General features: G+C 41.7%; 1 protein-coding gene across 2 annotated transcripts; it reads right to left on the bottom strand.

Moving 5' to 3' along the window:
- Window positions 1–1,410: 1,410 nt before the first annotated feature.
- LOC122541849 (dual specificity protein phosphatase 13-like) lies at window positions 1,411–21,440 on the bottom strand. 2 transcript variants are annotated; one of them, XM_043678904.1, is made up of 3 exons: window positions 21,193–21,440; window positions 14,681–14,898; window positions 1,411–2,019 (listed from the first exon to the last, which is right to left on the bottom strand). In XM_043678904.1, the coding sequence occupies exons 1-3, from the start codon at window positions 21,357–21,359 to the stop codon at window positions 1,820–1,822; spliced, it is 585 nt and encodes a 194-aa protein (XP_043534839.1). In that variant the 5' UTR covers window positions 21,360–21,440; the 3' UTR covers window positions 1,411–1,819. The 2 variants fall into 2 exon arrangements, with proteins under 2 accessions (XP_043534839.1, XP_043534840.1); XM_043678905.1 differs by lacking the exon at window positions 1,411–2,019 and adding an exon at window positions 8,928–9,101.
- Between the last annotated feature and the right edge of the window lie 3,314 nt (window positions 21,441–24,754).

Here is a 24,754-nt window from a genome sequence, read left to right as displayed (position 1 = left end):
AAGTGTATTTGCCATCATGCCAAATTTCCTCAGGTGCCTGAAGAAGAAGAGACATTGTTGGGCCTTTGTAGCCAGTGTGTTCACATGAAGAGTCCAAGAAAGCTTGTGAATAACCACTCCCAGGAGCTTGACACTCTCCACTCATTTCACCTCTGTGCTGTTAATGTGTAGGGAGGGCATGAGTAACATCCCGCCGAAAATCAATATGAGTTCCTTGGTTTTGCCGGCTTTGAGAACTAGGTTGTTCTCTGTGCACCTCTTCCACCTCCTGTCTGTAGTCTGTTTCATCACCATCGGAGATTCAACCGACTATGGTGGTGTCATCAGCGAACTTGTAAATGACATTAGTCTGGTATTTGGTGACCCAGTCATGGATGCACAGTGAGTACAGTAGAGGGCTAAGTATGCACCCTGGGGGGCTCCAGTGTTGAGTGTTAGTGAGGATGAAATATTGTCCCCAATCTTCCCTGATTGTGGCCTGTGGGTCAGGAAACTGAGGATCCAGATGCAGAGAGTGAGGCTTAGTCCGAGATCTCTAAGTTTAGTCATCAGTCTCGATGGGATAATAGTGTTGAAGGTGGAACTGTAGTCAGCCTTCAACATGGCTGTTCTTGGTGTCAAGATGTTCTAGGGAAAGATGAAGGGCAAGTCATATGGCATCTGACGTGGATCAGTTGGTCTGGTCCATTTAAAAATTGACAGAAAACAAAACCCAAATAAAAGAGGATCAGGGCTCAGCTGTGGCCTAAAATGGTAATAGTGTCCCAGCTCCTTGGAGGGCAAACGGCCCATCCAGGCTCCCCTCCCCCCACTTCTTTTTCTCAGAATGGGCTTCAAAGCAATGAATCACTTTGGAAGTCCAGTCACTATCACATATATAGACAAACACGCCAATGAATTTGCACCCAAAGATCCCGACAAACAGCTATGAGATACATGGGCTATGTCGTTAGGTGAGGGATAAATGTGTATCTGCAGTCCTTGTTTTTACCGAGGGATAAATGTTGCCCATCAGTGAAACTCCTCTGCCCTTTTTGATAGGGCCACAAGATCTTTATTTTCAACTGAAAATTAAATGTTTAATTAATTACAGGGAAGGAAAAAGCACATCCCATATTGCAGCACTCCATCAGTACTGCAATAGGTGAAGTGCTTGAGTCTTTAAGATGAATGTTGCGCCAACAAACTTTCAAGTCAACCCTCAAAGACATTAGGTCATTTAGATCATTAGGTCAATGTCTGAGCCTTAAAAAAAGGTCTTAATTAAAACAAATGGTTTGAATCACAAGGTGACAACAAACCATTGCGAAATTGAGCCACTGGATTAAACACATAAAACATTCACCAAGTAACCTAGCTTCACTACTATGAATGGCAATATCCCAAATAGAATGTGACAGTCCATATGATAAGTTGAATATTTATTTATCTTTTTTGAAAAGCAATAGAAAATCGCTGATTACATTCAAATAGAATATTAAAGAATCAGTTTATGATGGGGCCTGTATAACTACAAGGTCTTGGATATGATAATGCTGCAAAATTGATGTTGACACAGGCCATTTTGTGTTGTGTTGCTCAGGTAGTGATGAAATAAAAAGCAGAAACATTTACAAATCAGGTACAAGTTCATTTTGACTGAGATAAGAATCTAAATGTAGTATCTTTGCCGATAATGTGGTGTGAATTCAAACTCTTCTAGCTGCTGGTGCACAAATCAGGGTTATAATAGTGAGCGTGAACCATACTCTACAAAGATATTGATAAATATTATCCTTATCAAAAAAGCCACATTTTGGTTTCAATTGATGGAAAAAACTCAAACAATTCTTTCTTGCTGTAATTTTATGTCGAACCTCCGTAACTGCTTTAAAAAACCTCGATTGGGAAATATCCGTCGTCGAGAAGTCACTGTTTTCACTGCATCGAGCAGAGAAAGGTGATGATAAATCATTAGGTAGGCCAGCACTAAGGAGGCTGACCTGCTGTATCCAAATGCACAGTGGACAAAGATCTTCCCTGAGGATGAGAAAGCAACAAAACACTGTTTTAACTGACTGGACATAATGCATCATTTTGCACATTGTAACATCTTTTGTCATTTGTAACACTGTGCGTACAATCTTGAAAATGACGGAACAAAACCACTTGGTAATTAGACATTGATGTAGGCAAGCCACGGGCACTATTAACCAATCTCAACAGATGGAATATGTCTCATGATTTTCATTTGGTTTCGTTACATAAGTGACAATGTTTAAATTACAGAGTCAAAATGTGTGGTGCTGGAAAAGCACAGCTGGTCAGGCAGCATCCGAGGAGCAGGAGAGTCAACGCTTCGAGCGTACGCTCTTCATCAGGAAGAGCTTATGCTCAAAATGTCGACTCTCCTGCTCCTCGAATGCTGCCTGACTGGCTGTGCATTTCCAGCACCACACCTTTTGACTGTGATCTTCAGCATCTGCAATCCTCACTCTCTCCAATGTTTAAAATACAGAAGATCAACTTGCAGTTATATGGCTCGAAATTGAATACTTCCTGTAGATTGACCCATTAAATTCAGGCAGTATGTGCCCAGTGAACTGCTTTATAAATGGAACAGACTGGGTGAATATAACTAGTGGACACAGTTTTTTTAAACCTGTTTGTAGGATGTGGGTATTGCTGGCTGGGGTAGCAATTATTGCCCATCCCTAATTGCCAAGAGGACAGTTAAGAGTCAACCACATTGCTGTGGGTCAGGAATCACACATAGGCCAGACCAGGTAAGGATGGCATATTTCCATTCCCTAAAAAGTATTAGGGAACCAGATGAGTTTTTACCAACCAACTGACTCTGGTTATGTGATTGCGATTGGGCTAAAAAAAAACTACAGATCATTTCATTCAACTCAAATATCTGCTGTGACTGAGCCCACCTCCCCAGGACATTAGTTTAGGATTCTGGATTATATGTCCAGCAACATTACCGTGACACCAGCTCCTCCCTAAATTACCAGCTCACACTTGAAACAGCAAAGTGGCAGTTAACTTTGCTTTCCTTCCTCCAGCTCCAGGACTCGCCCATGAGGAATGGCCATATGGACAACATATCGGGAGCAGCTGCCACTTGTGAAACTATGCCCAGTCAGAGGAGGGAAAGAATGGAGTTGGGGAAAGATTAACACAGAAGTGGATCAGGATCTGAAGCTAAAACAGAAATTGCTGGAAAACCTCAGCAGAGGGTTTTCCCCTGACAGATACAGTGAGACCGACTGAGTTTTTCTTGCAACTTCTGTTTTTGTTTCAGATTTCCAACAACCTATAGCTCTTAGTTTATTTATATTGGATCAGGATCTAGTCTGTGAAATTCTGTGAATGTTGCTTTAGTACTCCCCCTGCTGACCATTGGTTGATTAACAATCACATTTCAATTACCGTACTTCGAACCAGTAGTGATCAATATATGTTTTAAAAAGTTTGGTCCTGAAAATCATGATTATTCTGACATATAAGTATGACAGGATAGCTGTATCTAGGCCAGGATCTGCATGTCAAATCCTACAGAATATTGAGTGATTCTTCCACAACAATCCCAAAGTAGAGTCAAATCTTCTGGGTGGTCTTGTGGGTTGGGACTCCCTTTGTTGGGAATTCCACAGACTCAGCACTTTATGGATTCACTGTAACTGAGAAACGTTGACGTTGTTGTGGGATACTGGGAGAATGTCTGTTCTCTTTTTTCAATTTGAGCCATGTGATCTTTCATTCCCGAACAGGCAGGTGAACCTTAATTTAATATATTTCCTAAAAAAGTCCCCTCTGAAATTGCCATTCATGTTGTTAATTTTGACAGACAATGGTTTAATTTTTTGGGGCTTTTTCATCTTCCTTGGTGGATAGAACTTCACTTCCATCCTGCACTGCCATCTGCCCTTTGTTGATCCTGTTGTGCACTGTTTTCTTGTTCAGAATGAGACTATGTTCAAGTCTCACAATATCACTAGGAGAGGTCGGCTACTTTGTGCCTTATGACAAGAGTAGTCAAACATTTTAAAACAAAACCTGAATCTTCCTTTAAATACATAACAACTAATTGCTGACCCTTCCTGAAAGCCATTAGATTTGATTGTTGTTAATCATACCTTCAACTGCAGGAGTCAGGTTTGTTTTGGGATCTAATTTACTGGCTACTAAAATCAGTTTGATGCTGTGGTCTTTCGGTGTGGAACTTTCTAGACAGAATAAATATTTTATTCCCTTTATTAATACCGTTTTCTTTTTGGAGCTGTGATACCTACCGAATAGATAATAGTGCAGCGAGATTGACACATCCCAAAACCTTTGTAAATGCTGTAGCTTAACAATGTGTAATGCCTACACACACAATCTTAAATGTCACAGCTTCACCGTTTGCATCGCTGCACTAAAATTCACAACCAGCTCATTCTACAGAGAGTAAGGTTTAATCCCATGAATAAAACACAAACTTGACTTTTTAACTTTGTACGTAGAATTATGCAGCTTTGATTAATTAGTCGTGAGTGTATGACTTGATCTTTTGTGAAGTTTATACATTTCTTTCTGTTCATTGAATCAAAACAGATTCTGCTGAGATTAACAAAGCTCCTGTTAAAATTAAAATACATTTGTTAATATTAGCTTTTGTAGCTTGAAATAAACTCCAAAAAACTAAATAGCTGGTGGAATCTTGTTGAGATGTTCAGGGTTTTGCATGCCAGCTGGAGACTCACACTGTCTCTATTTGGGAAGGTTCACCAAACCACAGACAATTAAGCAGTGGAAGGCATCCCCTTGGGGGTGAAAGTCTTACCTACTGAGGGTCACCAGTTAGTCAGGGACTGGCAGCTCTTTTGAAATATTGGGGTCGGAGGGGGGTGGCAGGGTTTGTGGTATGGAGCTCACAAGCAAAAGGGTTCAGATGGATCTGCTGCAATGTCAAAATGTATCCAGGCCTGCAGGAGAGAGAGAGAAACCAAGGCAGCTGTTTTAGTAAATAAAGTTTATTCACTGCTCAGTCTTATCTATTTCTTAAATTACCCTCAGGGAACAGGGTGGTGTGTTGAAGTGGCAGGTAACTGGAAGCTCAGGGTCATTTTTGCAGACAGAACATAGATGTTCTGTGAAGTGGTCACCCAGTTGACACTTAGATTCCCCAATGTAGAGGAGATCACATTGTGAGCAGCAAATGCAGTAGACTAGATTATGAGAAATGCAGGTAAAGCGCTGCTTCACCTGGAAGGTATATTTGGGCCCGTGGGCATGGAGGAGAGGAAAAGTAAATGGGCAGGTTTTACACTGTCAGTGATTGCAGGGGGAGGTGCCATGGGGCTGTGGAGAGTGTTGGGAGTGAAGGAAGAGTGGACCAAGGTGCCCTGGAAGGAATGGTCTCTGCAGAAGGTGGACAAGATAGGATAGGAGAATATGTGTCTGGTGGTGGTATCTTGCTGGAGATAGTGGAAATGGTGGCTAATGATCTTCTGATGTGGATGCTGTTGGGATGGTAGATAAGGACAAGGGGAAGGAGAAAGTGAGGTCTGCAGATGCTGGAGATCAGAGATGGAAATGTGTTGCTGGAAAAGCGCATCAGGTCAGGCAGCATCTAGGGAACAGGAGAATCGACGTTTCGGGCATTAGCCCTTCTTCAGGAATGGACAAGGGGAACCCTAGTGCTGTTGCAGGAAGGACGAAAAGGGGTGAGGCCAGGAGATCAGTCAGACCTGGTTGAGGGCCCTGTCAACAACGGTGCTAGGGAACCCTCAGTTGAGGAAGAAAGTGGGCATTTCAGAGGTTCCCTTGTTGAAGGTGGCCTCATTGGAACATATGCAACGGAGACGGAGGAACTAGGAGAATAGAGTCTATACAGGAAGCAGGGTGTGAGAATGTATAGTTTTGGTAACTGTGGGACTCAGTGGGTTTATGGTGGATATTAATGGCCAGTCTATGCCCAGAAATAGAAATAGAGATGACGAGGAAGGGAAGGGAGAAGTCAGAGATAGAACCAGGTGAAAGTGAGGGTGAGGTGGAAATTGGAAGCGAAATTGATGAACCTTTCCAATTCTGGATAAGAGAGGGAAGCTGCACCAATGGTATCGTCAATATATCGGAGAAAGAGTTGTGGGTGGGGTCTGGGATAGGACTAGAACAAATAACGTTCCATGTAGCCCACAAAGAGACAGGCATAACTAGGGTACCCACGGCCAACCCTCTGCCCTGAAGAAAATCAGAAGAGATAAAAGAAAACTTGTTGAGGATGAGGATGAACTCAGCCAGGAGGAAGAGGGTAGTGGTAGGCTGGGACAGTTTAGGCCTTTGTTCCAGGAAGAATTGGAGAGCCTTTAGACCATTTTGATGGGGATGGATGTGTAAAGGGATTGCACATCTATTGTTAAAAGGAGGTGGCTGCAGCCTGCAAACTGGAAATTCTTAAACTGGCGTAAAGAATCAGTGGAATCGCAGGTGTAAATGGGCAGGGACTGGATCAGAGGAGAAAAGACCATGTCAAGGTAGGAAGAGATAAGTTCGGTGGGGCAGGGGCAGGCAGAAATAATGGGTCTACTGGGGCAGTCCTGTTTGTGGATTTTCGGAAGGAGGTAGAAGCGAGCAGTATGGAGATTACCAGATGAAATGGACTTCCATCTGATCCATCTCTGACTCCTCCTTTCCAATACTCCAGATGTGGTCTGATCAGGGCATTATTGAGCCTCAGAAGGACATCTCTGCTTTTATATTCAAGTCCTGTCAAAATAAATGTCATCATTGCATTTGCCTTCCTAACTATTGACTCAATCTGCAAGTTTACTTTGAGAGAATCCTGGACTAGAACCTCCTAAGTCCCTTTGCATTTCAGACCTCTGAATTTTCTCCCCATTTAGAAAATAGTCAATGCTTCTATTCTTCCTACCAAAGTGCATGACCTCACTCTTTTCTACATTGTATTCCATCTGCCACTTCTTTGCCTGCTCTCCTAACCCGTCCAAATACTTCTGCAGCCTCCCCACCTTCTCAATGCTAACTGGCCCTCTACCTATCTTTGTATCATCTGCAAACTTAGCCAGAATGGTCTCTGGTTCCTTCATCTAGATTGTTAATGTATAAAGTGAAAAGATGTGGTCCCAACACTGATTTTGCAGAACATCACATGTCATCAGCTGCCATCCTGAGAAGGACCTTTTTTATCCCCACTCTCTGCTTTCTGCCAGACAGCCAAACTTCTATCCATGCTAGCACCTTATCTCTGACACCATGGGTCCTAATCTTACTCAGTAGCCTCATGTGCAGCATCTTGTCAAAGGCCTTCTTGAAGTCCAGGTAGGTGACATCCATTGGCTCCCCTTGGTCTAACCTGCTTGTTACTTCCTCAAAGAATCCCAGCAGTTTTGTCAGGCATGATCTCCCCTTGATGAAACCATGCTGACTTTGCCCTATTTTACCATACACTTCCAAGTATTTGGAAATCTCATCCTTCACAATGGATTCCAGGATCTTACCCACAACCGGGGTTAGGCTAATCAGTCTGTAATTTTCCATTTTTGCATTACTCCCCTTTTAACCGGGGTGTTACGTTAGTGATTTTCCAGTCCTCTGGGACCCTCCCTGATTCTAGGGATTCCTGAACGATCACCACTAATGCCTCCACTATCTCTTCAGCTAACTCTCTTAGAACTCTGGGGTGTAGTCCATCTGGTCCAGATGACTTATCCACCTTCAGGCCGTTCAGCTTTTCTCACACCTTCTCCTTGGTGATGGCCACCATACTCAGCTCTGTCCCCTCACTCTTGAATTTTTGGGATATTGCTCATATCTTCCACCGTGATGACTGATGTAGAGTAATTATTCAATTCCTCAGCCATTTCCTTGCTCCCCACTACCAGCTCTCCAGCGTCAATTTCCAGCAGTCTTCCTTTATATTACTGGCTAGCTTACCTTCATATTTCATTTTCTCTCTCCTTATTTCATTTTTTGTTGCCCTCTATTGGTCTTTGTAAGCTTCCCAATGCCTTTCACCATATTATATGTTTTCTCTTTTGCTTTTATGCTATGACTTTTATGACTTCCCTAGTCAGCCATGGTTGCCTCATCCCTCCCTGTGCCATGCTTCATTTTCCTCAGGATGAAACTCTGCTGTGTCTCCTGAATTACTCCCAGAAACTCCTGCCATTGCTGTTCCACTGTCTTTCCTGCTAGACTCCTCTCCCAGTCAATTCTACCCAGCTCCTCCCTCATGCCACTGTAGTTGCATTTATTCAGCTGTAATACCATTACCTCTGATTCTCCCTCTCAAATTGCAGAGTAAATTCAATCATATTATGATCACTGCCTCCTCAGAGTTCCTTCACCTTAAGTTTCATTATCAAGTCTGCTTCATTGTACATCACTAAATCCAGTATTGCCTGTTTCCTAGTGGACTCCACTACAAGTTGCTCCAAAAAGCATATCGTAGACATTCCATAAATTCCTTTTCTTGCAATCCACTACCAATGTGATTTTCCCAGTTCACCTGAATATTGAAATCTCCCATTATCACTGTAACTGTCTTTCCAACACATGATCTCTATCTCCTGGTGTATTTTGTGCATAACTCCTGACTACTATTTGGAGGCCTGTACATAACTCCAACTATGGCTTTTTTTTACCTTTGCGATTCCTCAATTTTATCCACACAGATTCTACACCATCTGACCCAACTTTGTTTCTTGACACTTGACACACTGTGCCTGTACTGATAAAGTGGTTTACTCCAGCGATGTGACAAGGAATCATCAATCCTTTTAGTCATTTCAGGACGTTGCTCTTCTCAAACTTGAAGTAAGTAAAATTCTCAAATTTGTTTACCTTACTTCAGTCTTTGGTCTTAAAAGAATCTTGGGAACATTTTTTCCAATCCATTCCACCTGACCATACCCCTGCAATTCCTGAGGCTCAGTTGTCTGTTTAGTTCTCCAGCTGCTGTTTCTTGTTAGAACTGTCAGAGTTATCTCCATCCTTGTTTCTTTTATTTATCATTTTCCTTTTGCATTGATGTTGCCTGCGTGTATCTGGATTATCTTTCAGTTCCATTACCATTGGATTGTTTGTTCTTTCTGTTGTTGCTGAATTTCCTTTGTGAGACATGAAGAACACTGGGAATTAATGTTTTCCTGGGAATCTTTTTAAGGCTTCTGACATCTGCCCTGAAAGTGCGTTTCTTTCTAGAAATCTAACTTCAGCTATTCCTAAGTCTATCAATGTTTGATGTCTTAGCACAGTCCAACAATTTAAAGGAAAACACTTAGTTGTTAATCTCTAAATAGAGTTTTCCAATCTTGAATATAGTCGATTATATATTAATCTAAATTAATCAACGTCTGACCATGCATTTAACAGATCATCTTGCACATAGATTTAGTCCTTAAATGTGAATAGATTATCTAAACCTTCCTCAGTGTCCAATTCTTGAGCCCCGAGCTCTGAGAATACTTTACACCTGATCCTAGTAGGAAATGACAGTGGCAAGGCCAGACCTCATTTGTTTCTTTTATAAGAATATAACCCATGCAAATTTATCCACTTCATTTTCCACTGATCCTAAGGTTCATCTTCACATACTGGGCAAGTGTATCCCATCATTTTACATTTGGTTTCAGCCATTCTTCTTAAAAGAAACTCCAATTATGATACTCTGTCTGAAAAGAACTCTTAGTTTCCAATCTTCTTCTTTCGTTAATTATCCCCTGCTGCCAAATGTCCAAATGGACCCAGGCCAGTTGGTGAGACAGTTATCGAGACACTTTGCTTTGTGGATAGAGCTTACTAACTACTCACTCTTACAGCTCCTTCCAATCCCATCAGTTCCTCCTTCAGTTGACCCAGTCAATTAATCAGTTAACCCCAATCAGCTGTTTAAATATTTGCTTATATTAACAAAGGGAATGGTCACCTTGTGTCTTTCACTGTGTCTCACACCTGCACACGCACACAACATAGGTGCTGGTGAAAAAAATAAGCACTACCGCAGTTAGGTGGTAGTGTGGGGGTAAAAAAACAAAAAAAACCCCAAAGGAAATGGAGCTCTCTGCAGGTGCCCCCCAACCTAATGACACTAAGTGCCTTTGATTGATGACCACTGCATCGCACCAAGGAGGTGACACATTGTTTCACGGCAACTAGATTAATACCTCTGGCAGCCCTTAAATGGTCATTCATTGTCCACCTATGGGTGATGGCATGAGAAGAATGTCTATGGGTGGCTTATTCAGCTCACGATTGAGAGAAGAAATGTTTTCAACCAAGGACACTATGCCTGGTTGGTGTTAACCTTGTTTGGTTTACACATTATTTTTGAGTGAGATACACAAAAGAGGCTATGAGCAAATTTCATTCCTGGTGCCATCTGAACGAAACTTTGAGAGTTGGTTACTGCAAAATCAATGTCAATTGTTTTTACTTTGTTCAAAGACGGCCCGAATTTCTAAGCTCCTGAGAATGACATAACTGCAGTAAAAGCTTTGACATTCAAATATATTTCATGAATATTAAGAAGAATTAATCAAAGAGGGTTTTTTCACAATAGAATTAACTCATCAACAATTGGGACAATCCACTTTCTCAGTGCAACTCCACCATTACAGAAATACACTGTTGTATGGATGTTCTTTTTGGGTAATTATCCCATCTCTGTTTGTGTTTTACACATGGACTACCTCGCCTTAAACTAACATTTGAGTATTGAGTTTACTTGCTTGTGGTTACATCGAAGCCACATTTTACATTGCCAATTAGTTACAAGCCTCGAACTTCAACAGCCAAGAAACATGTTGTGAATTAGTCTTTTCTTTAGCATTAATAGTGAGTGATATTAAGGCAGTTTTGGGGTAGAAATGAATTCTGCTTTGTAGTAAATCCAGCTATATATTTTCTGTTGTACTGAACTGCTGTATGGTTTGTGAAAAATAACTATATTGACAGGGCCTGCTGTAATAATACTCTGCTGTTTGTATCGTAACTCGTACCAAGTCCCATCTACCCATCATATCCACATTGCTTTCTGACCTCATTTTTAAAATTCTTATCCTTGGTTTCAAATCCCTCCTTTGCCTCAGCTTTACCTACCTCTGTAATCTCCTCGAGCCCTTCCCCAAACTCACCTCTGGGATATCTGCAATCCTCTAATTCTGGTCTCCTGCAGGCCAATTTCCTTCATTCCATCATTGATGGCCACATTCCTAGCTACCTCATGCTGCCCAAACTTATTCTCTAAACCTCTTCTTTGAGATGTTCCTTATCCTCACCTCTTTAATCAAGTTGTTGTGTGCCTGTCCTAATATCTTGTGACATGGGAATGGTTGTGAAGGATGGATTTTAGCTTTCAGGAGTTTGATTTAAGTACAGGTAGTCTGTAAATTGGCGGTCTCATTTTACGCTCGAAGAAACAACTCCATTGCCTTTTGTTTCAATTAATTCTAACTTTCAAGATTTGCCACTTTTGTGCCACAGGTCTGACTAGATCATTTATGATACAGAAAACTAGTTAAACTTGAAAGGTTCCTGAACATCCTAACATAGACTTCCTGAAGAGATTCCTAAATATCTATCATGGTGGCCCAACTGGATAGGCAGTGGTATAGTGGCAGTGTCTATCCTAATAGTCCAGAATCGCAGGCTGATGTTCTGGGGACATGGGTGTGAGTCTCACCGTGGCAAATGGTGAAATCTTAAATCAATTAAAATCTGAAATAAAGAGCGAGGTTAATAGTGACCATGTGACCATGATCGAATATTGGATAAGCTCATCTGGTTCATGGATGTCCTTTAGGGAAGGAAACCTGCCAACCTTACCTGGGCTATTCTAGATGTGACTCCAGACCCACAGCAATGTGCCCTCTGGACTATTGAGGATGGGCAGAAAATTCTGGCTTAACCAATGATATCCACATCCAGTGAGCAAATGAACAAGAAATTTTCCTGTACTCACCCAAGTTGGTAAAGCAAAATGTGGAACTCCTGATATAAATTTGGCAGCGATTGATTTAAAGAAGTAAGTATTTCAGGTATGAGGATAAAACCTTGGACTTTGGATAGTTCAGTTAATCAACTAGTTTTAAAATAGTGATGGAAAAGGATAGACCAGATTTAAAAGTTGAAGTTCTAAATTGGAGGAAGGCTAATTTTGGTGGTATTAGGCAAGAACTTTCGAAAGCTGATTGGGCAGATGTTCACAGGTAAAGGAACGGCTGGATAATGGGAAGCCTCCAAAAATGAGATAACGTGAATCCAGAGAAAGTATATTCCTGTCAAGATGAAAGGGAAAGCTGGTACGTATCGGGAATGCTGGATGACTAAAGAAATTGAGGGTTTGGTTAAGAAAAAGAAGAAAACATATATCAGGTACAGACAGGAGAGATTGAGTGAATCCTTAGAAGAGTATAAAGGCAGTAGGAGTATACTTAAGAGGGAAATCAGGAGGGCAAAAAGGGGATGCGAGATAGCTTTGGCAAATAGGGTTGAGGAGAATCCAAAAGGATTTTACAAATACATTAAGGACAAAAGGGTAACTAGGGAGCAAATAGGACACCTCAAAGATCAGCAAGATGGCCTTTGTGTGGAGCCACAGAAAATGGGGGCGATACTAAATGAGTATTTTGCATCAATGTTTACTGTGGAGAAGGACATGGAAGATATAGAATGGAGGGAAATAGATAGTGACATCTTGAAAATGTCCATATTACAGAGAAGGAGGTGCTAGATGTCTTGAAATGCATTAAAGTGAATAGGTCCCCAGGACTTGATCAGGTGTGACCTAGAACTCTGTGGGAAGCTAGAGGAGTGATTGCAGGACCTCTTGCCTCTATTATCGAAAGTCACAGGTGAGGTGCCAGAAGACTGGAGGTTGGCTAACATGGTGCCACTATTTAAGAAAGGTGGTAAGGACAAGTCAGAGAACTATAGACCAGCGAGCCTGATGTTGGTGGTGGGCAAGTTGTTGGATGGAATCCTGAGGGAAAGGATGTGCACGTTTTGGAAAGGCAAGGACTGATTAGGGATAGTCAACATGGCTTTGTGTTTGGGAAATCATGTCCAAAAAATCTTGATCAAGTTTTTTGAGAAAGTAACAAAGAGGATTGATGAGGACAGAGCGCTAGATATGTTCTATATGGACTTCAGTAAGGCATTCGACAAGGTTCCTTAAGGGAGACCGATTAGCCAGGTTAGATCTTACAGAAGACAGGGAGAACTAGCCATTTGGATACAGAGCTGGCTCAAAGATAGAAGACAGAAGGTGCTGGTGGAGGGTTGTTTTTCAGACTGGAGACCTGTGACCAGTGGAGTGCCACAAGGATCAGTGCTGGGTCTACTACTTTTCATCATTGATGTAAATGATTTGGATGTGAGCATAAGAGGTATAGTTAGTAAGTTTGCAGATAACACCAAAGTTGGAGGTGGAGTAGACAGGGAAGAAGGTTACCTCAGATTACAATGGGATCTTGATCAGATGGACCAATGGGCTGAGGAGTGGCAGATGGAGTTTAATTTATATAAATGCGAGGTGTGAGGCATTTTGGGAAAGCAAATCTTAGCAGGACTTATACACTTAATGGTAAGGTCCTGGGAAGTGTTGCTGAACAAAGAGACCTTGAAGTGCAGGTTCATAGCTTCTTGAAAGTGGAATCGCAGGTAGATAGGATAGTGAAGAAGGCGTTTGGTATGCTTTCCTTTATTGGTCAGAGTATTGAGTACAGGAGTTGCGAGTTCATGTTGCAGCTCTACAGGACACTGGTTAGGCCACTTTTGGAATATTGCTTGCAATTCTGGTCTCCTTCCTATCGGAAGGATGTTGTGAAACTTGAAAGGGTTCAGAGAAGATTTACATGGATATTGCCAGGGTTGGAGTATTTGAGCTATAGGGAAAGGTTGAATAGGCTGGGGCTGTTTTCCCTGGAGCATTGGAGGCTGAGAGGTGACCTTATAGAGGTTTATAAAATCATAAGGGGCACGGATAGAGTAAATAGACAAGTCTTTTCCCTGGTGTGGGGGAGTCCAGAACTAGAGGGCATAGGTTTAGGGTGAGAGGGGAAAGATATAAAAGAGACCTAAGATGCAACCTTTTCAAGCAGAGGGTGGTACGTTTATGGAATGAGCTACCAGAGGAAGTGGTGGAGGTTAATACAACTGCAATACTTAAGAGGCATTTGGATTGGTTAATGCATAGGAAGGGTTTGGAGGGATATGGGCTGGGTGCTGGCAACTGGGACTAGATTAGGCTGGGATATCTGGTCAGCATGGACGAGTTGGACTGAAGGGTCTGTTTCCATGCTGTACATCTCTATGAACTCTAGATTAGAGTGGTGCTGGAAAAGCACAGCAGTTCAGGCAGCATCCGAGGAGCAGCAAAATTGACGTTTCGGGCAAAAGCCCTTCATCAGGATTCCTGATGAAGGCCTTTTGCCTGAAATGTCGATTTGCTGCTCCTTAGATGCTGCCTGAACTGCTGTGCTTTTCCAGCACTATTCTAATCTAGAATCTGGTTTCCAGCATCTGCAGTCATTGTTTTTACCTTATCTCTATGAATTCTGTGACTCGAGTAACTTAATTGGCTGAATTACTGAAGAACATTATCCACAGCATCTCTTTTATCTTTGTAATGTAATTCAGAATTAAGACAGCTTTTAGGACTATTTGACATGTGAGAATGGTCTCTTACCTCCCAATATATCCAGTGCCTTGTGTATATAGTCACTTGCAGAATAGAAATAGGCAGCAATGTCAAAATTTGGTACGTCACGAGCAGCTATACCATAATAATCCATACTGGTACCATAGAAATCTTGGCATCCACTGGACGCAACCTGTTTGTGTGCAGTGTTTAACACATGAGTGATACCCAACTTCCAAAGGCGAAATCTGTCATGAGCTATTGTCCTAATGAAGCAAGAGATATTAGAAAATACTTCAAGAATGCACAAACATGTTTACAATGTTATTAGAGTATCCTTTCCTGTACAGTCAGTGAAGAATTATACTTGTCAAGGTGAGGGAAGCCACTTATGAAAATGGTTCAGTTTTCCCAATTTTGACACAATAGTGTCAGCATCAAACAGGCAGGTATGGTATTTCCAAAAATAATATTCCTTTTACTCTCACTAGACCACAATACAAAATATTCTTTTGTGTACCTCAGGATTTTTCTAAGGATGAAGTGGAGATTTACCAGAATGACTTTACAGTGAGAGGTTTTAGCTTGAATGGAGGTTAGATTAGAGAAGGTGAGATTGTGGTGCACAAGAGATTGACAAGTTCTTTGACAATGGTGTCCAGAGATGATTACAGGCTTAGATAAGGTAGATAAGGAAGACCATTCCTGCAATGGTGATGCAAGGACAATGGGTTACAGGTTAAATGTTTTGTGTGGGGAGGGAGGTAAGGAAAAACTCTTTTTACTCAGTCAGTGTAATAGCCTGGAACTTGCGATCCATGAGCAGAGATGACAAATGATTATAAAAGGAAGTTGGATGGGCTCTTGAAGGGAATACACCTCCAGGGAATTCGCTACAGGGATGGAATGAGGAATGGAACCTACTGGATTGTTGTATGGAAAGCTTGCATAGACTAGATGGTCCCAATGGTATCTTTCTGTGCTGCAATAACTGTATATTTCTGTATCATCATTTTTGCAGACTCTTTGAAGGAATGTCAACTGGTTTTAAAGTCTCCACATCCAAAAGGGAACCATTTTAAAAGTGTCAAGCTATCAACACATCAGTCTGGTTTGAATCAATTCAAGTCTTGGAGCTAAAACAACTGTCCTAGTTTGTTCTCATGCCCAATATATGATTCAAAGTGTTTAGTGTAATGTTTCAGCTCTCTATAACCCATGGTACTGCTACTTTGTTGAAACATAAGTTTGCAGGTTGTGGTTCATTGGTTAAGCAGCAAACCAGACACTTCCCATCTGTCGTTGTATTTATTGTTACTTTCGTAGCCTGTGTTCCCTTACTCTTTTTGACATACATTAATTCTAACAACATGCTAGTAATTACTTGAGGAACCTCGGGGAATCATTGATCAACTTATCTCTCAGACTCCTGGTTAAGAAAAAAAAAATCCTGAAACATAACTCCATTGAAGCACACAGATAACGTTGAAAGTTATACAAAAATGTTTGGTCACATCCTCACCTCATCTTTTTTCTTCCTTCATCCTACCAGCTTCAGCTGATCTTCTGTTTCTGTAGGTGGGGTGAAAGGGTGTTTAACTTGCCCTGCTAGTGGGAAGGGATTTGCTGGGTAGGTAAAATGGGAAGGTTTCACTCCTTGTTCCATTCTTGCCATCTCTGATTTTGAATGCATTGATTGAACCAGCAGCTGAGGTACTCTGCAGACCATGTGATGTTAAAATGTTGGCAGGAAAATGATTGCCTTGTAACTGGGGCCCCCTATGGAAAGCCACTCTGGCTATCACATTAAGCTGAACAGAAACGGATCTTAAAATCTTTTAGGATCAAATTACAGCAGATGCTGGAATCTGTACTGAAACCAAAAAAATGCTGGAAATCACAATGGGTCAGGCAGCATCCATGGAGAGAGAGCAAGCTAACATTTTGAGTCTGGATGACATCAGTGATAGGCAGGTTGTAGGAGGGAATCCTGAGGGAAATGATTTACATGTATTTGGAAAGGCAAGAACTGATTAAGGAAAGGCAACATGGCTTTGTGTATGGAAAATTGTGTCTCATGAGCTTGATTGAGTATTTTCAAGAAGTAGCAAAGAGGATTGATGAGGGCAGAGAGGTGGATGTGATCTATATGGACTTCAGTAAGGCATTCGACAAGGTTCCTCATGGTAGACTGGTTAGCAGAGTTAGATCACATGAAATATAGGGAGAACTAGCTATTTGAACACAGAATTGGCTTGGAGTTGGAAGACAGAGGGTGGTGGTGGAGGGTTGCTCTGCAAAGTGGAGGCTATGACCAGCGGTGTGTCACAAGAATTGGTGCTGGGTCCATTGCTTTTTGTCATTTATAGAAATGATTTGGATGTGAATATAGGAGGCATGGTTAGTAAGTTTGCAGATAACACCAAAATTGGAGGTGTAGTGGATAGCAAAGAAGGTTACCTCAAAGTACAATGGGATCTTGATCAGATGGGCTGAAGAGTGGCAGATGGAGTTTAATTCAAGTAAATGTGAGGTGCTGCATTTTAGAAAGGCAAATCAGGGCAGACTTACACACTTAATGGTAAGGTGCTGGATGTTGCTGAACAAAGAGACCTTGGAGTGCAGGTTCATAGTTCTTTGAAAACGGAATCACAGGTAGATAGGATAGTGAAGAAGGGGTTTGGTATGCTTGTATTTATTGGTCAGTGCATTGAGTATAGGAGTTGGGATGTCATATTATGGCATACAGGACATTGGGTAGGCCACTTTTGGAATACTAGAACATAGAACATAGAACAGTACAGCACAGTACAGGCCCTTCGGTCATTGATGTTGTGCCGACCTTTTATCCTACTCTAAGATCAAACTAACCTAGATACTCTTCAATTTACTATCATCTATGTGCCTTTCCAGGAATCACTTAACTGTCCCTAATATAGCTGTCTCTACTACCACCGCTGGCAATGCATTCCACGCACCTACCACTCTCTGTGTAAAGAACTGACCTCTGACATCTCCCTAAACCTTCCTCCAATTACCTTAAAATTATGCCTCATTGTGATGATCATTTCCCCTCAGGAAAAAAGTCTCTGACTATTCATTCTGTCTAAGCCTTTCATCATATTGTACACCTCAATCAAGTCATCTCTCATCCTTCTTCGCTCCAATGAGTAAAGCCTTAGCTCCCTCAACATTTCTTCATAAGAAATGCCCTCCAGTCCATAACCCCACGACTCTTTAACTCAATCCCACTGCTAATGAAAGCCAACACACTACATGCCTTCTTAACAACCCTATCAACGTGGGTGGCAACTTTGGGGATTCTATGGACATGGACCCCAAGATCTCTCAGTTACTCCACACAGCAAGTGCCTTTAACCCTGTATTTAGCATTCAAATTCGACCTTCCGAAATGAATCATTTCACACTTTTCCAGGTGAACTCCATTAGCCACTTATCAGCCCAGTTCTACATCCTACAACCTACAACAGCCCTCCACACTATCCACCACTCAACCAACCTTCATGTTATCAGCAAACTTACTAAACCACCTTTTCACTTCCTCATCCAAGTCATTTATAAAAATCACAGACATCAGAGGTCCCAGAACAGACTCCTGTAGAAAACCATGGTCACTGAGCTCCAGGCTGAATACTTTCCATCCACTACCACCCTTTGTCTTCTATGGGCCAGACAACTCTGTTTCCAGACAGCCAGCTTTGCCTGTATCCTGTGCCTCCTTACTTTCTGAATGAGTGTACCAGGGAACATTATCAAACTAGAAGAAAGTGACGACTGCAAATGCTGGAGATCAGAGTTGAGAGTGTGGTGCTGGAAAAGCACAGCAGGTCAGGCAGCATCCGAGGAGGGGAGAGTTGACATTTCGGGCATTCCTGATGAAGGGCTTATGCCCGAAACGTTGATTCTCCTGCTCCTTGGATGCTGCCTGACCTGCTGTGCTTTTCCAGCACCACACTCTCAATTCGGAACCTTATTAAACGCCTTGCTACAATCCATGTACACCACATTCACTTCTCTACCTTCATTAATGTGTTATGTCACATCCTCAAATCATTCAACAATGCTTGTGAGGCATGACCTGCTCTTCACAAAGCCATGCTGATTATCTCTAATCAAACTATGGTTTTCCAACTAATTATAAATCCTCTCTTTCAGAATCCTCTCCAATAATTTGCCCAACACAGATGTAAGACTGACTATTCTATAATTCCCAGGATTATCCCTATGCCTTTCTTTATGGAATAACATTTGCCACCTTCCAACATCTGGCCTACTCCAGTGAACAGTGGGGATGCAAAGATCATTGCCAAAGGTGCAGCAAACTCTTCCATGACTTCCTCTGCAAACCTTGGGTATATCCCATCTGTCTCAGGGGACTTATCTATCCTTAGGTTTTTCAAATTTTTTAGCACATCCTCTTTTTTATCATCAACCTGTCTGAGCGTAACAGCCTGTTTCTTCTGTCCTCACAAATGAAAAGGTCCCTCTCAGTAGTGAGTACTGAAGCAATGTATTCATTGAGGACCTTCCCTATCTCCTCTGACGTCAAGCACAAATTCCCTCCACTATACCTGATTGGCCCTATTCCCACTCTGGCCATCCTCTTGTTCCTTACATAAGTACAGAATGCCTTAGGATTTTTCTTAATCCTACCCTCTAAAGCTTTTCATGCCCCTTCTAGCTCTCCTAAGTACATTTTTCGGTTCCTTCCAGGCTACCATGTAATCCTCTAGAGCCCTGTCTGATCCTTGCCTCCTCAAACTTAAGTAAGCTTCATTCTTCCCCTTGTCACCCAATATTCCTTCATCAGACCACCCCTTCCTTGCCTCAGTTCGACAAATCTATCCAGCACCATCAGCCAGCACTCCCTAAATAACCTCTACATTTCTGTCATGCATTTTCCTGGGTGCATTTTCTGCATGCAATTCTTGTCTATCTGTTATAGGAAGGATGTTATGAAACTTGAAAGGGTTCAGAAAAGATTTACAAGCATGTTGCCAGGATTAGAGGATTTGAGCTATGGAAGAGACTGAATAGGCTGGGGCTTTTTTCCCTGGAGCATCGGAGGCTGAGAGGTGGCCTTATAAAAGTTTATAAAATCATGAGGAGGATGGACAGGGTAAATAGAAAAGGTCTTTTCCCCATTATGGGGAATCTAAAACTAGAGGGTATAGGTTTAAATTGAGAGGGCAAAGATTTAAAAGAGATCTAAGAGGCAACATTTTCATGCAGAGGGTGGAGCATGTATAGAATGAGCTGACAGAGGAAGTGGTAGAGGCTGGTACAATTACAGTTAAATGGCACCTGGATGGGTGTAATGAAGTTGAAGGTATGTACTGTACCTTTAAGAGAACGTAAACACTGTTCTCAACTGAGAGGTTACAAGCGCCTGTGTGATATGACTAGATGGCAGTCACAGAATGTATTGGAAAATTGAAAATATGTAACATTTGTCTGTGAAATGGATACTTGAGTTAGTTGCTGTTTTGACAACAGTTCAAATTTAACCAATCAGTTTAAATTATGCCCTAGGATACTCAAACCCAATCAAATTTGAATGTATTGTTTTGCCAACATTGAACCAATGAGACGATCTGACATTAGGGATATAAAAATGCAGGCATTTTGAAAACTAGAGACAGAGCAACTGCCATCGAGAGAGACCCATGAATTTAGGGAACACTCTCTATCAAAGGCACGTTTTCGTATGAAACATATTCGCAGTAAAATGAAAGCAGATGACCCAGGGAGATCTTCAGCCGGAAGAAGAAAGACACCGCAGACAATAGCTGCTGTGTGATTTTGAAATTAAATTGATGTGATTTTAGTAAATCTCTTTTTGGAACAGTGTTGGAGCAGATAATAAGCAGTTAAGAGAAAGGGCATCTTAAAGTTGTGAATAGTTGTTGTTTAATGTTCACTTTGAGGGTTAAAGAATAAATTGATGTTATTTTCTTTAAATAGTGGAATTTAGGAGTTCTCTGTCACTCATATTTTAACAGATTATGAGACAAGGTGAGCTTTTCTGGGTGTTTGGTTTAAGTAACAGAGGGGTTCTCCTCCATGTCGTAACAATGGGTATACGAAGAGGAAGGCTTTAGAGGGATATGGGCCTAATGCTGGGAAATGGAACGAGATTAATTCAGGATATCTGGTTGCATGGATAAGTTGGACCAAAGGGTCTGTTTCCATGCTGGAATGACTTTTCATCAGAGCTGATGTGAAGTGATGAAGTGTTAAAATCTTTTGTTTGCATTCCGTTTTAGCCCGCAATACTTGTACTAAAAGTTCATAAAAAGCTTGTGTGAGGATTGGACAATTGACTACAAGATTACGTCAGCCCCACAGTGAGAACTCAGAAACCTCAAGAGAACTTAAATGACACCCCCCTCCCCCAGAATACAACCAAACAGCTTAATGAAAGACTTGTCAAGCTGGAGTGATTTTAACTTCTTTCTCCTGCCCACCTCACATATTTTTGTAGAATCAATGCTACTGACCTTGCCATCAGTAGTTCTGCTGTTTGAAGGAGTACTTACATATCTCCTATGTATAGGTTAGGCCAGACCTCGTCAATACGACTGAGTGGAACCCTGTTCTGACGTAAGATTTCCTCCAGCTCCATGACTGTGGGCGTGTTGGCATTTGGGCTGGAATTTATAGAAAAATTGGGATTGCCACTGGATTGAGTTGCCTCCTTTGACATTACGATATCAGATTGAATAGTTACCTCTGTGGTTCTGAACGACTACTCCCGGTTGACTGTGTGGAGTCACTCCCTGCCAAGTTTTTGGACCACCTCCAGATGATGTGATGTGTATGAGCAGGTGCACATACCAATTCCGCTGAGCAATGATATATTTTAATTCAGTAGCTCAACCGATCTTACAGGTACCAAAGTAAAACACCGCTGAGAAGACAATGAAAGTCAAATTGAAGTCTACAATTTTCAGCAAGAAGCTTGTATTTCCCTTATTATAAAACATTGGTGCAAAGTACTCTCAGAGCTAGGGAAAGGAACTGCATTCTGGTGGCATGTTTGGAGGCAGGGATTTAATCAGCTTCCCTGTGAGTTCCCACTTCCATCAAAATGAAATTTGCATCAGGAAAGCCTGTCATCGGAATTCCCAATGACTGCCAAATGGGACCGTTAAGTCAACAATTAATGAGCACTGTAAGGGCCTTATCGCTATACTGCTGCTGGTATTTATCCAGTAGCAAGTTGGCATCCCAGAATGTGGCATGCACAACTGGAAAAACTGTGCAAGGTGCCTGTGATACCTGGCAAACTTCCTCATCAAAGGTACCCACTGACTGATTGAGGGGGCCCACTATCAAGAAGCGAGGGTGGGGTGATGGGACAGATGAGAGCCGACCGTGACACATTACCAACAGTCCCAACCCCACTCCCCATGACTCTCACCCTGTGAAACCCCTGTCATGACTTGATCAGGGTCACTCATCATTCCTCAGCCTCTGGTGATTGCAGCAGCCATTTCATTCACACTTGCACACACACAAGACAGAAATATTTCAGATGGGGAAGATGTTAGATATAGATCTGGTACCAGACCAGATTCCAGGTATCGTTGAGATGTTTTCCTTCAATTTCCTTTTGGTTCCTTTCAACTCAACATGGGGTTGAGAACACCATTATTTTCAACTTGACGTTAAGGATTTACCCTTTCAGAATCCCTGAACGTTTTTTTCCCCTTTTGCTTTCAAGAGGCTAATTTGTAATGAAAACAAGATTAGCTACCTGCTTGGAATGTTTTTTTTTCACTTCTCCACTCAGAGAAAAGAAAGGATTCTGGGTAATCCAAGATGGAGGACCGGAAAATATTTTGGCTGTAACAGCTGCTCCTTTTTTGAGGTATTTTAGATGCTGGAGGTGATTTCCTCGAATTCCAGGAGCAGCAATTACTGTTTTATATGCTGTTGCATTGTTTTGGAACTTCGGAAAAAAAAAAAGTCAAAACAACAGCAATTTTAAAAGGGAGAAGAACAGACAAAGGAAGCACATGGTTAGGTCAGTGCAGGAGAGAAAGAGAGAAAGAAAGAAACTGACACTGCCTTTGCTGTTTGAATTCACATATCGCTGGACATCAGAGTGCGTCTGGGAAAATTAACAAACAGTGAAATTCACAACTGATTTTGGAGGAACCGTTGGGTGAAGTTCACAGCACAGAAGCAGATAAGTGTATTATTGTTTTAAGTGTGACCTACGGAAAGTCTGCAGTAGTGAGTAGACTAGGTTCTTTCTTGATTATATGTTTTTGGAGATATGTCTCTTGATTAAACTTAAAATATAAGCCATAACTATTAATTTAAACTGGGGCAGTGTTTGTAGACGAATAAGCAATATTATTTTCTGGGTCTGTAGATTGTAAAAACGTAAAAATGGCCTTTAGTAGAGTGATATGCACTTCTTATCAGATGTGGGAGTTTAAAGAGAGTTTAAACGTTGCATTGGATTATATCTGCCATAAATGATGTTGGTTGCAAATATTATCAGATCGAATGGATCAGTTGGAGAGACAGTTAGAAGCAATGAGGAATTTGCAACAGCAACAGTATGTGATGGATAGCAGTTATAAGGAAGGGGGAAGTCTCAGATACAGTCACATAGATGGGTTAACTCCAGGAAAGGTAAGTGAGGTAGGCAGCTAGTTCAGGAGTCTTTTGTGGATATACCCATTTCAAACAAGTATGCTGCTTGGAAAATGTAGGGGTGATGGATTCGTAGGGGAACGTAGCACAAACAGCCAAGTTTCTGGTATTGAGACTGGCTCTAATGCAACGAGGGGCACGTCGGGTTCAAAGAGATCAATTGTGTTAGGGGATTCTCTAGTCTGAGGTATAGACAGACGTTTCTGTGGCCAGCAGCGAAAAAGCAGAATGGTGTGTTGCTTCCCTGGTGCCAGGATCAAGGATGTCTCAGAGGATGCAGAATGTTCTCATGGGGGAGAGGGGCCAGCAGGAGGTCATTGTCCACATTGGAACCAATGACATTGGAAAGGAAAAGGTTGAGAGTCTGAAGGGAGATTACAGAGAGTTAGGCAGGAATTTAAAAAGGAGGTCCTCAAGGGTAGTAATATCTGGATTACTTCCGGTGCTACGAGCTAGTGAGGGCAGGAATAGGAGGATAGAGCAGATGAATGCATGGCTGAAGAGCTGGAGTATGGGAGAAGGCTTCATATTTTTTGGATATTTGGAATCTCTTCTGGGGTAGAAGTGCACCTAAATTAAGGGGACTGATATATTGGCAGGGAAATTTACTAGAGCTGCTTAGGAGGATTTAAACTAGTAAGGTATGGGGGGGGGGGGGGGGGGGGGGTTGGGAAGAGTGTGACAGTTTAATCACACTAAATGTTGCAGTTTAAGGAATAACCTCATCAGTTTACGTGGTTTCTGGGTGGCATGTGAAAATGGGGAGTGGTAGGGGTTTGGTCTTGCGTGCATGACTGACTGATTTAAAACCCTGTAAAAAAAGGAGGACGGTTCCCTTGCTCGGAAAGCCTCATTTGACATGTTCTACAAGCATTGAAGTGTGTCAAGTGATCCTCCAAAAGCTTGTATTTGCTTAAATAATCATAACTGTTCATAGAAGTTGGCGCATTGAAGTTGCGTCAAGCTTGTAAAAATCTCAAGAAGGGAACTTAACACTAGTTAGCCTTTTGTCCTTAAATGTATTTATAAGACCCTTGGGATTATCCTTAATCACATTTGCCAAAGCTATCCTGTCCTCTTTTTGCCCTCCTTCTAAGGATTCTCGCGATCTCTCCTGCCTATACCGGACATATGCTTCCTTCTTTTTCTTAACCAAACCTTCAATTTCTTTAGTCATCCAGTGTTCCCTACACTACCAGCCTTTCCTTTCACTGACAGGAATATACTGTCTTTGGACTCTCGTTATCTCATTTCTGAAGGCTTCTCATTTTCCAGTCATCACTTTACCTGCAAACAACTGCCCCCAATCAGTTTTGAAAGTTCTCACCTAATACCGTCAAAATTGGCCTTTCTCCAATTTAGAACTTCAACTTTTAGATTTGGTCCATCCTTTTCCATCACTATTTTAAAACGAATAGAATTATGGTCACT

This window comes from Chiloscyllium plagiosum, chromosome 38, assembly GCF_004010195.1.
Source record: "Chiloscyllium plagiosum isolate BGI_BamShark_2017 chromosome 38, ASM401019v2, whole genome shotgun sequence".
Taxonomy (NCBI): domain Eukaryota; kingdom Metazoa; phylum Chordata; class Chondrichthyes; order Orectolobiformes; family Hemiscylliidae; genus Chiloscyllium; species Chiloscyllium plagiosum.
Note: the sequence above shows the minus strand (reverse complement) of the source record. Positions and strands in the feature narration are given on the sequence as shown.